General features: G+C 47.0%; 1 protein-coding gene and 1 long non-coding RNA gene across 3 annotated transcripts in view; one reads left to right on the plus strand and one right to left on the minus strand.

Annotated features, from left to right (window-relative positions):
* The window catches only part of LOC121016100 (uncharacterized), a 74,967-nt gene extending 72,827 nt beyond the window's left edge, over nucleotides 1-2,140 (minus strand). The window contains exon 1 of the long non-coding RNA XR_005784101.1: nucleotides 2,050-2,140. This is a non-coding gene — a long non-coding RNA (uncharacterized LOC121016100). The remainder of the gene's footprint in view (nucleotides 1-2,049) is intronic.
* The window catches only part of UBE2G1 (ubiquitin conjugating enzyme E2 G1), a 35,885-nt gene continuing 22,218 nt past the window's right edge, over nucleotides 1,994-15,660 (plus strand). Inside the window, exon 1 of one of the 2 annotated variants that reach the window (XM_040453567.1) lies at nucleotides 1,994-2,154. In XM_040453567.1, the coding sequence (XP_040309501.1) occupies nucleotides 2,009-2,154 (146 nt within the window). In that variant the 5' untranslated portion in view covers nucleotides 1,994-2,008. The remainder of the gene's footprint in view (nucleotides 2,155-15,660) is intronic. The other variant, XM_040453568.1, reaches the window with a different exon arrangement.

Here is a 15,660-nt window from a genome sequence, read left to right on the forward strand (position 1 = left end):
TCTTCAGACTCTGTGTCTCCCTCTCTCTCTGCCCCTCCCCTGCTTGCACTCTGCCTCTCTTGTCTCTCTCAAAAGTAAATAAACGTTAGGGGCGCCTGGGTGGCGCAGTCGGTTAAGCGTCCGACTTCAGCCAGGTCACGATCTCGCGGTCCGGGAGTTCGAGCCCTGCGTCAGGCTCTGGGCTGATGGCTCAGAGCTTGGAGCCTGTTTCCGATTCTGTGTCTCCCTCTCTCTCTGCCCTTCCCCCGTTCATGCTCTGTCTCTCTCTGTCCCAAAAATAAATAAACGTTGAAAAAATAAATAAATAAACGTTAAAAAAAATTTTTTTTAAAGTAAGCATACATTTCTTTGGTTTGAGATATAGTACGATTTAAAACTTTAGATAAGTCTACTTGGCCTTTTAGGCAAAAATTTAGGCTTATGAAAAAATCTTTCAAATTTTGAGTAAATAATTGTTTTTAGAGAGGGTGAGAGTGACTGAGCTCGTGTGTGCGGGGAAGGTGCAGAGGGAGCGAGAATCTTAAGGAGGCCCCATGCTCAGCGTAGAGTTCAGCACAAAACTCACTCCTACGACCCTGGGATCATGACCTAAGCCGAAATCAGGAGTCAGATGCCCAACTGACTGAGCCACCCAGGCACGCTACCCCTCCCCTCCCCCCCTTTTAAAGTAGGCTTCATGCCCAGCATGGAGCCCCGTGCAGGGCTTGAACTCATGACCCTGAGATCAAGACCTGCGCTGAGATCAAGAGTTGGGCACTGAATCTATTGGGCTACCCAGGTGCCTCCATTCATATTTAAATATAAATAAAATGTGACTTTTGGCTCTGTGTTTCACTGGTGCGTTGGGGTGTTAGATCCTAGCTGTTGAAATAACACCACCTCCTTAATTCCTTCACAATTTGAGGTCTTGGTTACTGACACACTGTTCAGTCTCGTGTATAGCATTCTGGTTGTATTACGCTTTCTTTTACCATCAGGCTGAACTCTTGAGTCTGATGGCAGAACACCTGTTCAGGCCCCCAGCACATCCCTTCCCACCTGTTCTCTCACGAGGGCTTGGCTGCCACTTCTCAGAGCCAGTCCGTGCTCCCCGTCTGAGCTCTCCATTGGTGATTTCTATATACAGTGTATGTGGATATTTACTGCCAGGATTGTGTTGACTGCTTCATAGGCATGTAGGTGTATCAGTGTGTGTCAAATTTTACAATTTATGAATGTGCATTCCTACCGAATGTCAGTTATACCTCGTTAAAGCTGTTGAAAATTCGTACATAATATATACCATCAGTAGGTCATTATGAAGCCCGGTGTCTCCAGGAACCATCAGACTGTGGATTCCTCCTCACTTGGCCCACTAAGTTCCCTTCTTGGCCTGCGTCCTCTGGCCTCCCTAGTCCTTCGCTTCCGTCATCCTCTCTCCAGGCCAGAGCACTCTTTCTGGAAGAGAAGAATCTCACAATGCCACTGCCATTTCTGTAGGGCCCCAGCTCTTGTTGTGAGACCACTCCTGTGTGCCAGAAGTTCTGGCTGGCCAAAGGGGTGACACAAACCAGACACGTGGGGTCTTTGCTCTCTGCATGCTGAGTCTGCTGGGCCACAGGAATGGTGTACATGAGGGTTGGCTAAGCTCAGGGATTCCAGTGAACCGGGTGAGGTCCTCTGTTGGTGCTTCTAATAGGGCACCCTAAAGACCACAGTGGAAGCCTGATTCGACTTCCCCCTGAGCCGGGATCCGTGAGGGTGGGCCTGGATGCCTGTGTCTTTACAAGTTCTGTCTACCACTGTAGGGTTACCTAGAGGGTGAGAACCTAGCTGGAGTCCAGGGCGGGAATAAGAGGTTTGGAAGGGGGTCATGTTTGCTTCCCTGTGGGCCTCCTTGTGCTACAGAAATGGAAACGTTTTGGCCGTCAGGTAGCATTTTGCTGATGGATCCACGTATATCTGTCGAATAGCGTAGAATTTATAACATGGTATTAACGTTCTGTAATTTATCTGTTGGGTGAAAGTTATGTGCTTAAAAGTTTTGATCAGTTTTTTTTCTTCCCCCACAGAACTCAACAAAAATCCAGTGGAAGGCTTTTCAGCAGGTTTAATAGATGACAATGACCTTTACCGATGGGAAGTCCTTATCATTGGTCCCCCTGACACACTTTAGTAAGTACCATGGAACTGACACTAAAATAGCTCTCTTAATTGAAGTATAAACTGTTTTGGCAAACCGAAGTGAAATTGTTTAGATCAGATGGAGTGGCTGTGGTTAGGTGCGCTTGTTTGTATCAAGTGAGCATGTGTAGGACTCACGTGTTCTGCCTGAAACTCTAGTGGCTAAAGCCTGCTGCTTTCTTAAATAGATAATAGTTTCTGAAATGTAGATGTTTTTAATACCTGGAATAAATTTATTACAGAAAAGCTATTTTTAAGGTAAAGCCTCTTTTACATCATGTATTTTTTACTTGTTTCTCAGATACATTGGGTTAATATTGGCAGGATAGGAGAAAGAAGAGAATTCTTGACTGAAATGTTTCTGCCTCTTCCTACTGTGCCTCACCCCCAAAGGGAACCCCGTAATTTCAGAGATCAGGCTTTCCCACCCTCAGCACTTTGTCCGTTTGATTCCAGTGTTGTGTTAACCTGGGAGATTTCCTTTCAGGACACAGGTCACACATCTTCACGTGGGAGAGAACTTTCAAAGTCATCGGTTTAGTGACTCTTCAGTTGGGTCCCCCCAGAAAACTGACCAGAGCCAAGATGTGTTGACCCTGAAATGAACCAGTGTTTACCTTTTCTCACTTTATAAAAGCGATTGTTACAGCTAATCACTTTTAGTTACTCCTTATTAACAAATGTCAGTTAGAAAACAGAATGTAGTGGTATGAAAAAAATAACGGAAAAGGAGATGAGATTTCTTAAATATTTTATGGCCTACATTTTATTTTAAGATGTTTTCTTAATGTTTATTTTTGAGAGAGAGACAGAGTGTGAGCAGGGGAGGGGCAGAGAGAGAGGGAGACACAGAATCCGAAGAGGCTCCAGGCCCCGAACTGGCAGCACAGAGCCCGACGCGGGGCTCGAACCCACAGATCGTGAGATCATGACCTGAGCCGAAGTCGGACGTTCAACCGACTGAGCCACCAGGCGCCCCTTCTGTCCTACATTTTAGATTCAAAGACCACAGTCTTACTTTCTGCTCTGAATGTTTGCAGACTAACTTAAAGCTACTAATATTTAATGTTTGTTTTTTTTTTTTTAACAGCAGGTAAAAGTTTATTAGAGTATAAGATCAGAAAGAAAGAATAGTGCGAAAGCTCTCTTTACAGAGAGGGGGCATTTGAAAGTGAATGCCCATGACTGTAGGCAAGGGTCCTTGTTTTGTAAGGTTCTGGTTGTCCCGCCCCTTCCCCCTGGCTCCTCCTTGGCTTAATAGCACTAGGTGCTGGGTCATTTCCATCATGTGAGGTGTGGTCTGTGTTCACACTTAGGTCTTTTGTGAAATTCCTGAGTCCAACCTGAGGGGAGTAGGCGGGGTCTGTTACATTCTTAGGAACCTTACCCCTGGGGTGGGGAGGGTTTGCTGTTGTCACGCACTCCCAGCGTTATTCCAAAATCTGTCTTTCCCCACCCAGGACCTCAGGTCCTACCCTTTCTCTCTCTGCCTCTCTTATCGTATCTTTTTCTACCATAGTCTTCCCACCGAACCCATGACTTCTAACTGCATTAGGAATCGGGGCAATGACTGATCTTAACTCCCTCCTGCTGAAAGGAGGCATTGAGGGGCAGGTTCCGAGGTCGATCCAGAGGTCCGAGATAACGGGAGGGTGTTTGGAACATCTGGGCTAGCAGAATTTTCTTGGAGGTCTTATTTTTCTGGCATATCATCGGCTTCTACAAATGACATACATAGAGTATTAGACTAACAAGCATTAATATTCCGAACGCAATGCCTCCTAGGGAGGAGACCACACCATGGAAAGGAAAGATGCATTGTAGCCATCCCAAAAGTCCCTGACATGTCTGGTCATTTTTAAAAAAATGTAACCACAAGTTTTCCTCTCTCTTCCATATTTATTTGGATCTTGTGATATTATTGGTTAGAATAATTAAGCAAGTTAACTAGTTTTTGGTTCTCGATCCTCGAATCTTCCTTTGGCCATCCAGTTTCCACAGGAACAAACTCCACGAGGACTATTTAACTTTACCTCTCCAATATCCAGGTTACTCTAAGTTCAGACAATTATTTATCCGTCCTGGAGCTAGTAGCACCGTCGTCCCTAATTCAGTCATAATGTCCCTTTCTAGCAAGGGAGTGGGGCTCTCTGACTTTATCAAAAAAGAGGGCGGAAAAAAAAAGTCTCCCCATATGCACCCCAGGGGCTGAGAGAAAAACTTAGCCATAAGTTTTCTGGAGACGCCTCTAAGAGTTACGCGGCATTTGGATGGTTGGCCGGGGAAAGGACGGAAAAGGCCGTTGAGTGTCAAGAAGGAACTCGAGCGGTTTTCCTTCCGTTTTCCAGAGTTACCCGAGGCTCTGGGTTTCAGTGGACAGTTGGTTCAGGGGGGCCACTGTGATGAGCCCCAGGACCGATCCGCTCCCTTCAGGGACACTGGGTGTCTGAGCCCTTGCAGACTGAGGTCCCCGAGGGCATCCGGATCTCCAGTGACCGTCTCCACACAAGGGGCCTGGCTCATGGGGTTTCGACTTCGGTTGTCCCCTCTGAGAACACTTGTGTTTCCAGCGCCCTGAATGGCCTCGGATATGGCACTTGGTGCCAGGGCCTTGGGAAGTCTGGTTCGACATAGTATGTAAGGCCGAGACTAAGGCCTTAGATTTTTTTCTTAAGCCTCCTTTCCTGTTCCTTACTTTTCTCTTGATCTTGGTTGTCATATACCCAATTGGCAGCTTGTAAAAGCTCCTCCAGGGTCCCTTCCCAGCCAACAGCCAACTTTTGTAGTTTTCTCCACATATCTGGGGTCGATTGAATGAATGATGAATTTGTCCTTCAGAATCATCTCTGCCTCAGGGGTCTTAGGGGAGATAGCCTTATATTTAATGAGAGCCTCCCTTAACTTTTCCAGGAAGGCCACCAGGGTTTCATCCGGTGTCTGTATAACAGTGGCTCATTTAGTATAATTTAAAGGCTTAACCTTAGTTCTTTTTAATCCTTCCAAAGTACAGGCTTGGAAATGGCAGTACCACCATTCCCAGTGCGATTATCATAGTCCCAAGTAGGTTCTTGGGGTGGGACTGCCTGAGCTTCAGTAGGGAATTCTGAAAAGCCTTTATATACTTATCCAGATCATCAGAAAATGTACCTAGATATCCTTTTGCCCCTCTTAAATCTTAGAGCGAAAGAGGTACTTGTAGTCTTGTCATGGTGGTGCCTCCCTGGGTTTCTCCTTCCGGCGCTCCAGCTTCTTGTAGGGGAAACACGCCTGCCACGCTACGGGGAGGGCCTGGGTAAGGTGGGCAGCAGGGAGCAGAAGTGCACGTTTGAGGTCTGGGTATATGGATGGAGGACCCGAGGCAGAGGGAGGCTGAGGTGAAAGCCTTCGCTTCCTCCCTCTCTAGGTCTGCTTTGGGTACAGGCAAAGGGCCCTGAGTTGTTTACCCTCCTGATGACTGGACTTCAGAAAGGGTTGGCCTGACATCTACCTCGATTGTCTCTTAAGGCCCCCAAAACACTGAACATAGGGACTTCTCCCCACTTCCCCTCACATTTGCAGATCAAGTCCAATCGTAGGATGGCATTATAATCGGTATTTCCCTCTGGCGGCCAGGTTTCCTCCTCCAATTGGCCTTGGGGCCAAGCCTCGGGGCAAAAAGAAAATGAGTTGCTTCTTCTTCAGGGTTTGTGGATCAAAGTCATCCCAGTTTTTCAGAACGCGTCCCAAAGGGGTATTGGCCTTGGTTAGGGAATTGCCCATCTATAGGAAAAAGAGAAAAAGGCATCCCTTATAGCTGGCCAGGAGAAACCTCATCTTCTAACCCCGCATTTTGGCTGGCTACGGGATTGGCAGCCAGAAGCCCTGTCAGTCTCTCGAGCTGCTGGGAGTAGTTGCTCTTACCCAGGCTTGATCCTACTTCCGAGAGCTGACCTGGTCTTCCCTGATTTCTCCTACCTGGGACCTTGGGAGTACGGACTGTGACCACGCAAGACTCTCCTGGTTTTGGAAACGTGCACTAATTTTATTTTGACCCAACAGTAATTTACATATTGATCATCGGCCATTGTGGGGGGCTAAAAGGGCTAAAGATGAGGTCTGTTCCCCTGCCTTTGTCAGCAGTGCGCGAATAAATATGTTCCAGCCATGTGGGTGTCCATTTTTGGCATACACTGGGCTAAGTTTAGCAGAATGGCCCGTGTATCCCAGTAAAAGCCCTTTGTATAGCATGATCATCCCTCGTATGGCACAGGCGTCCATTCCTGTGCTAAATGGGCACAACAAACATGGAGCGTTTGGAGGCTGGCACCAAGGGTATCGAGGGTATCGCCGTTGGTTTCCAGTCTTTGGATCAAGGGAGGGTCAGTTTTAATCTTAACCCCGTGTTCTTTTAAAATCCGTTCATTTTAACCTTAGTCCTTCTTGACCACACATAAAATTCCTTTCCAGAGATTTCCCTTCACAAACCTTCTACAACTTTCCTTTGCATTCACATTTTGTCCCAAGCCATTTCTCTCCAGATAACCAGACAAAATTACTTTATTTTGCCTTCCAATAAAAATGTATTTCCTTTCCTTATCTTTCTTACACTTCTCCTACTTTTCTACGTACTGAGTTGCTTTCCTTATTCCCATCAGCCTTAACTACATTTAGCGGAATTTTAACTCTTAGAAACCATAGTCTCCAGTGAAAACTTGGTAACCAATTGTGAACTGTCACACCAGAATTCTTTGGATGGCAAATTCGTGAGCCACTTAAGCACAAAGCATGTCTACCAGCAGACCCAAATAGCCTTAGTTTTTCTCATCAGCCTTAGCGATGAGAAGTCAGAAGCTCAAACCTATGTTAAGTAATCAATGCTTTAGCACTCCAGTCTGTTTGGAAAAGACCTGGACGTCCAACGAATTGAATCCCATTTATCATGCAAGCAAAACTTTATAAAGTTTCAGGGTACCAAAGACTGGAAGGCATCTTAACAATTACCCATGAAAACTTTGAGGCAGAATTTACCATCATTTTAGTCATCTTTTTGCTAACAAAGTGGAATGGAGATAACATGAACCTATTTGACCTCCAGGAAACCTAGATAGAATAAAAAGTTTTATATTTAATACTGATAAACAGGTCTGTCTCAAACCAACAAACTTAAAATAGCCTAAACGTCGAAACTCGAATGAGTTTCACCTGCATTCACCTAAAAGTCAATCAATTTGTTCTCCGTTGTCAGTTTTTATCTGGGGCACCAGTGGGGAGATCTGAAGTGGGCAGTCCAAGTGGGTGCTCTTTGCTCCTTGACAGGAGGGTGAGAGGAGGAGCTGGTGGCGCCTGGGACACCGAGGATGGTATAGGAGACAGTTGGTAGGCTGCACCCAAGGAGGTGCAGAAACAGGGGGAGGGAGGGGAGGGCTGAAGAGGTGAGATTCGGCCGGGAAGCCTGGAGGCAGATAAAAGCCCAGAGGACAGACAACGAGAGGACACCTGGTCCGAAAGCCTGTCAGCTTGGACAGGTGAGCAGATGCACATTTTTTTTCCACCACTGTGGGAATGGGGAGTCCATGTCGGGCTGGAGAGGACAGGGACGTTCCCTGAAACAAGAGGAGTTTGGGCAGCTGCTAGGGAATATTCCTTCAAGTCCCTGTCCTGAGTAGACTAAGCAGAGCCAGTTGGTTCTTATTCGCATCCGCATCTTGTGGGAGCCTGCCAAATGTCTTCTCTCCCATCACCACCGTGGGCATCAGGGGCAGGAGGAGGGTGGTGAGCCCAGAAGGCGTTGAAGCAAGTCCTGCTCTCCGCTCCACAAGAGATGTTTGAAAATGAAAGGTAAAAAATGAGACCTGGGCAGTGAGCCGTGGCCGGAGTGTCGGAATTGGAAGCAAGTAGAGGGCCACCGTCCACTGCAGTTGGGAAACCTGTGAGGGAGGACCCTTTGGAAGTCTCCCGGATCACTCCTAGGAGGATATGCGAGGGATCAGTCCTGGGCTTTTCCACTCATTTCCCAAAGGAAGAGGCTGGCCATAGAGAATTCTACCAGCTACCCAAGCAGGGCGGTGAGGGATCCGGTTTCGCCGACGGCCTTCAGGCATCCACCAGACAATAGCCTGGGTCAGGACCCATCGTTTGCTGTTTGGTCTCCCTTGAGTCCCATGCATCCAGAGGGTTTTCTCAAAAGGAAACTGGGGCTCCACCACACCAGTGTTCCCGACTGCATTGGGGGATCAGCTGGGGGGGAGACCCAAGGAGCTTGTCAGCTGAGACTTGAGAATGACAGTCACTGTGTTCGCCCTCAACTGGCGGACGGGTGCCTGTTGTTTGGTTCGAGAACTTTATTTAGGTTGGAAAGAAAGAGGGTGCCAACCGCCCTTTACTTACAGTTAGAATACGTCGATACCCTGGATGAGCCCCCAAAGAAATGTTGCAGGATTTCTTATCAGAGTACCCGGGGTTCGTTGTCTTGCTGCAAAGAATGAAGGGGTGGACACGGAATGAGGGGCGGGCAAAAGTTCATGAGGGTGTAGGATCAGAAAGGGAGAATAGTAGGAAAGCTCTCTTGACAGAGAGGAGACATTCGAAAGTGAGTATTTAATGCTTTATAAGATGGATTGTGACTATCTGATGTCAGTGGCTAGTACAGGTTCCGTACTGTTTTTAGAAGTGGGGGTATTGGGACAAAATACTGTGACCTTTTGCATCTCAGAGCCATACACCTGAGGAACAGCGCCATGGGTCCGTGTCTGAGTTTCTTGGGGACTGTGCTTCCTTATTCAGCTGTGGTCCTCCATGGCGCTAAGCAGGCGGGGATTTCATTTTAGGTGTTCAAAGATGGGGACTCCTCCGCCCCCTAAAACACCTGGTGGAGAAGAAAATCAGGGCTAATTGTTACCAGAGCTGGAACAGTACATACAGGGTAAGCTGTAGGCTGTAGTGTTGTCTGGAAAAGTGATTCTTTTGTCACGATTGTTTCCAGTCAGACATTTTACTGATGTATTTGTCAGGGCCATGTTGGTATTGGTGATCACTGCACACCGTAGGAACTCAGTTCGGTCACTCCACAGGGAAAGTTCGGGTTGGTAATAGTAACCCTTGAAAAACATCTTTGAGGTGTCCCCCATTACATCCTTAATATTATTTGAAAGCAAATAAAACCATACATACAAGCCCGATGGAGTGCAGATTTTCAAACTAAATACGTTGCATGAAGGTTTACTGGGGAGACACAGTGACATTCCAATGACAGAATCTTGTACTCTGGCGATAGAGTATTTCTTCCAAATTGCTGTCTGTGTACAGGAGTAATTAGCACCCAGGCCCCAGCTTCATCTCTGAGGACCCCACAGAGCTCTGGCCTTTTCTCTAAAGGCTCTTGGCGGGTCCATATATACATTGTATGCCTTCAGCTTTGCTAAGGGGAACCATTTGTTAATAGTCCCCGCACTAATTAATAGTCCCTTTTTTTCCATCAATTAAAAACTCGTTCCTGGCCTTCAGTACACATTTAAACAGTGGTGGCCGCTCCTCTGGAGTGTGGGCTTCTAGATGAGACAGTTGGGCTGTATGTAGTCTGACTTCAGTGCCACGTGCACCTTTTTTTTTTTTTGTTTGTTTGTTTGTTTTAAGTTTATTTATTTTGAGAGAGGCAGAGAGAGAATCCCAATGAGGCTGTGCGTTGTCAGTGTGGAGCCTGACAGAGGGCTCAGTCTCATGAACCATGAGATCATGACCTGAGCTGAACTCAGGAGTCAGGCACTCAACCAACTGAACCACGAGGGGCCCCCAGAATATTACCCAAAGGGCAAAGAGGGGGTAGTTTCTTTCTTTCTTTCTTTCTTTCTTTCTTTCTTTCTTTCTTTCTTTCTTTCTTTCTTTCTTTCTTTCTTTCTTTCCTCTCTCTCTCTCTCTCTCTCTCTCTCTTTCTTTCTTAAAAAAGTTTTTTTTAACGTTTATTTGTGAGAGAGACAGAGCACGAGCAGGGGAGGGGCAGAGAGAGAGAGAGAGAGAGAGAGAGAGGGAGACACAGAATCCCGGGCAGGCTCCAGGCTCCAAGTTGTCAGCACAGAGCCAGACGCGGGGCATGAACTGAACTCACGAATCATGAGATCATGAACTCAGCGAAGTCGGAAGCTCAACCGACTGAGCCCTCCAGGCGCCCCCGAGGGTAGTTTCTTCTTAGTTTCAGGTATTTTATATGCAGTGTAGACACTTTTTTTCCCTGGAAGCTCTCCTGCAGACTGGCTCTTGTCTCATCGGTCAGAATTAAGCCACTTGCTCATTTCTTCCCAGGAGCTGGTAAGATGGGGGAGATTTTGCCGCAGTGGGTTTAGAGGAGTTACTCTGGGCTGGAAGGGATTTCGAAGTGTTAGCAGATAGGGTAAGAATTAACTGGATGGAGAGGCTCCTGGGTGGCTCAGTCGATTGAGCATCAGACTTTGGCTCAGTTCGTGGGTTTGAGCCCCGTGTTGGGCTCTGTGCCGACAGCTCGGAGCCTGGAGCCTGCTTCAGACTCTGTGTCTCCCTCTCTGTCTGCCCCTCCCCTGCTCACACTCTGTCTCTCTCTCAAACATAAATAAACATTTAAAAAAATTAAGAATTAACTGGGCGGATATTCTGGCAAAGGCAGTGAGAGGTGGGGTAAATGGAAGGGGAGCCACAGATGAATAATTTTGTAGGAGGAACAGAATGTAATTGGGCCTAGAAAACCAGGGGTGGGACCTGGAGTGTGGCAACAGTAGTCAAACTGAGCGTGTGGGACCTCAAGAAGAGGGTGGATAGACGGGGTTGAGTGCTAGGTGAAGTTTATAAACACTGCTAAAGAGTTTGGGTTTGTCTTCTGTCCTGACGACAAAGCCTAACCATTGAGGGATTTTATGCCAGGAGTTACCAGTCAGGAATTTGATGCACATCCTAAAGTATAAGCCCTGAGTATCATGACTTTGGGATTGCAGATTTTATTTTCCTTCACTTTACTTGTGTTTTATTTCTGCAACAGAAATTTGTTTTTCACAGTGTTACTCTAAAAGCTTCTTTGTAGGTGGAAGAGCTGGGCTGGGAGTTGGGGTTGAGCCGGGTGGCAGTAGGGAGACGCACGGCCTTTGCCCAGGCGGTAGAGTGAGGAGGGCTGAGCAGATTAGCCAGGAAGGGGTAAGGAGAGGAAAGTGTGTTCAGAAGTCAGCATCCTAAAATGGTACCAGGTACCGAGAATCGAGTATTTCATGTTGTGTGTTGGTTTGGCAGGAAGGAACTTAGAGGTGTCCGGCAGCTGAAGAGGGTAGACGCCATCTCGGGGTTGCCGGAGGGGGCATCTCTCGTGTGTGGGTGCCAGACCTCCAGTGTACATCACTGCCCATGGGGAGGGACTGAGGCTGACAGTGGGGATGTAGGGTTGGAAGTAAGTTAATGTGGGCTTAGATGGTGCCTAAACCTACCTGATGCATTCACCACCGGATACATCATTTATGTAACGATGGGAAGAATTAACGACGTCTGACATTTTTTTAGACGCTCTCGTGTTATTTTGTGCGGCATCATTAGCCTTCCCTTAGTCACTAGAGGGCGCTGCACCCTTCAGAGTAACAAGGGCACTCAAGCTTCTGTAAGACTGAGAGTTGCCACGAGGATTAATTTAGCCGCTATATTTATCGCTCTGTTACTGCTCTGTCCATTAATGAGTCTTCCTAGTGGTGTTAAGGACAGATTGTCTCGGTGTCTTTCTGTGAAGGACACCGAGCTGGCGTGCTGTACCTGCTCTTTTCAGCCTGCCGGTTATAAGGCGTGTGGACGGCCAGCCATGTCCACGGAATGAGAGATTTCAGGGAAGGGTGGTGGCAGGTTTGTGAAGGACGTTGGGAGACTCGGGTGTCACCATATAGCTTTAAATTGTATACGTTTGTGTTAGTGAGTGGCGAGCGTAACCTCTTACCTCTTACTCTCTTTGTCTTTCATCAGCCACGGCTAGTCTGTTCAAAGAGCATGCTTTATTTTATTCCTCCCCACCGGCAATGGGGTGGAAACTTTGTAGGCTATTAAGATCACATATGTTTTGTCATCGTGGATGTAGGACCTGACGGACTCTGGTTAGTACCATTTTACAGTGAAGCATGAGCCATGTGTCCTGTGATGAGGGAACCTTGTGCTGCATGATCAGTGCAAGGCCACATCACTGACTGTTCAGTGCTCAAGAACAGGGGCTCGGGGGCCTTTGTTTACCTCCCCACCTCGGCCTCTTTCATTGGCCATGCAACTTTGAACAATGATGCAGACTTTGTCTTAGCAGTTTCATTTTTAGGGTAAAAACCCGATGCCCAGGAAGCGTTTGGAACGTTCAGTGTTCTATTGCTTGTAATAGCAAAACAATTGGAAGCAGTCAAATACCTTATGAGTGTGATAAATTGTTGAATGTGGCAGATAAAATGAACCAGAAACCGGTAACAACAGGAGTGTTGTTTTTTTAATCTTTATTGATTTTTGAGAGAGAGAGAGAGAGAGAGAGAGAGAGTGAGCAAGCGAGCAGGGGAGGAACAGAGAGAGACGGAGACAAAGAATCCGAAGCAGGCTCCAGGCTCTGAGCTGTCAGCCCAGAGCCTGATGCAGGGCTCGAACCTGCGAACCGTGGGATCATGACCTGAGCCGAAGTCGGACTCCTAACCGACTGAGCCACCCAGACGCCCCAGGAGTGTGTGTATTTATGTATTTATTTATTTACTTATTTATTTATTTTATTCAGTATATGAAATTTATTGTCAAATTGGTTTCCATACAACACCCAGCGCTCATCCCAAAAGGTGCCCTCCTCAATACCCATCACCCACCCTCCCCTCCCTCCCACCCCCCATCAACCCTCAGTTTGTTCTCAGTTTTTAACAGTCTCCTATGCTTTGGCTCTCTCCCACTCTAACCTCTTTTCCCCAGGAGTGTTGTTATAAGAACAGTGTTGAGCAAAATTTAAGACAACAGCTTAAGTGTATCCTTTATATAAAGTCAATATGGCAGAATGAAAGAATGAAAGGATCTGACAAAATAGAATGATGGGATCCGGTCCTGGTTAAGATTTTTTATAACGTAGTACAAAACAGTAAGTGGGGCTAACGGAAGAAGCTTCATCTAGGCTGAGAAAAGGTTCTCAGCCTTTTCAAATGGGAGGTTTGCACCCACAAGCTGGGGCCACACAACTCGGGTTTTAAAAAAACGGGTAAGATTCTATAGGTGAAAGATGTTAAGGAGTCCAGCTCTAGGAGGAAACCTAAACCGTGTTAAGGCGTAACATGGGGTTATTGGTTCAGAATGGGGAGTGATCTGTAGGCAGTGAGGATTGTGTGCTTTGAACCTTTGGGGATAATTCTGTCAATAAAACCTGACATTTTAAGGATGAAACTTTTAAGACAGTTTCTCATTAAACATTTTAAGACCGTTTCTCATGATCGGGATTCCAGTGAGCTGACATAAAGTGGATCCAGTCAGTCAGACTTGAGGGACACAGGGAAGCTACCTTAACATTGAGGAGCAGCCTTGTCGGTGGAACAAAGTGCAGGGCTTTGGGGCAGCTCTTCTGATGTCCTTTTACGTAGATTCTTGGCTGTTTTCTGTGTTTGCAGCTTTCAAACTGCCCCCCCTCCCCCCGCCACAGCCCATAACCGGAAATATTCTACATCGTGACCTGATGTCTACTCCTGTGCATACGTTTTAGTGAGTAGCAACATGCATGCAGGTGACTTAAGTGAAACAGACTGTTTGTGATAAGCGCCTGTGTTTTCTGTTCGATTTTGATTTGTCATAAAAGAGAACTGGTTAGCAACTCACTCGGTTGATTTTGCAGCCCCAGTTTGAAAAGGAGTGCGTCCAGCTGCCAGGTGCCACGGCCGGTGCTGGCGCTGGCGCTGGCGCTGGCGCTGGCAGGTGGGGTAGCACGGGCGAGGAGGTGGCTGCCGCGCCCGTCAGGGTGGTGGGTCCATCCCAGCAGCCGTGCCAGCCTGCTGTTTGCCCAGGTGTGCAGTTTTCCCCCTTCGAGGAGTCCTTCTGGGAGTTTCGCAGATGGAGGTCATGCAGCAGACATAAAAGTTGTCCTTTTTCTTCCTTCGTACCCTGGGTGTCTGTACTACGTTCAGTCCGGTTTTGTTCCGGTGCCCGGGAAGCGATGTTCTTTTTCTTGATTAAGCCCCCTTTCCCTTATTTTCTTCTTTCTTCCGGTCACTCAGTTACTGTTTCTCTAGTGTCCCTGGTCTTTCTGCCAGCACCTTCCCGTCTCCTTGCAGACAAATTAGTTTCGTCCCCTCCTTTTAAAGCCTTTCATTTGTGCTCTTTCCCCATCTAGTTACCCCGTTCTTTAACTGTTGGGCTTTTCGAGTCGTCCTGCTCGTCACGCTTGTACCTCACCACCCCTCTCTCGTTCACCCTTCGCGGCCTCCTGTTGGCTTTTACTACAGTTGTGTTACCACGGTTGCTCTCTCTGCTGGGAGCCCATTGGCCTTCCCTGGGTCTTTAGTATTTGGTGTTAATGATCTGCCTCTCTGTTGTTAAGCCCTTCCCCAAATCTTTTATGATCAGAAAAGGCAATACAGATTAATACTTGCTTGTGGTTAAAAATTGTCTGTATTGACGTGTACAAAGCAGTGAGTAAAAGATCCCGTGTTCCAGAGTTGACCACTGCTATGTATTGGTGTCGTGTTCTCATACGGGTTTCTATTGGTATATAAACATGTCCCCATGTTTTTCTTCCTAAGACAAATGGGCTTATAGTAGATACTTGGTTTTTTTAAAAATTTAGTTTTCGATTGCTCGTATTCCAGTAGTTAGGACAGATATTTTGCTTGATATTTTTTCTGCCACCAAATGGTAAGTGCTGGGAAGAAAACAACGATCTCTAACGTCTTCCTCCCTTTTTTTTATTTTACGTAGAACGGTGCCTCACGCAAATAGGTGATCAGTGTGTATTTGTTCAGTCCCGTGTACGGAGCTGACAATTCCATTTCTCACTGATCTCAAACAGGCATAGTCACGTGACCCTGCTCTGCTGGAGTGTGCACTGAGCAGTAAAAGAGTCAGATGTGCCAGTAGCCGTTGGAATAAGTGCGACGAGGCCAGTGTGCCAGAGGGACACGGGTGGTTGAGGTCTGATAGTCAAAGTAAGGCCTTTGTCAGGAGGGAACGTTGAAGCCGAGCTCTAAGTGATGACAGGGGGAGAAGGGTGTTTCAAACAGAGGGAATGGCCGCTACCGATGACACGGGGAGGAACTTGGTCATGTGCCCCATCAGGCTGACTTGATCTCCTTGCTTTTTGTTGTGAACATACGGCTCGTTGTCCTGTTTTGATGGTTCTTCAGAAACAGTTTTTAAGTAAATGGCGTTGACCTAGGACCGTACTAATACCGCAGTCACTGGCCACGTGTGCTGCTCAAATTGAATAAAATTGAATAAAATTAAAAATTCAGTTCCTCAGTTGAACTGGCCGTATGTCAGGTGTTGTGGACAGTGTGACCGTGGACCAAGCCAGTGTGCAGAAAGCTGTCCTGC

The sequence above is a fragment of the Herpailurus yagouaroundi genome, unplaced genomic scaffold (genome assembly GCF_014898765.1).
Source record: "Herpailurus yagouaroundi ecotype Mexico unplaced genomic scaffold, PumYag 208, whole genome shotgun sequence".
Classification (NCBI taxonomy): Eukaryota; Metazoa; Chordata; class Mammalia; order Carnivora; family Felidae; genus Herpailurus; species Herpailurus yagouaroundi.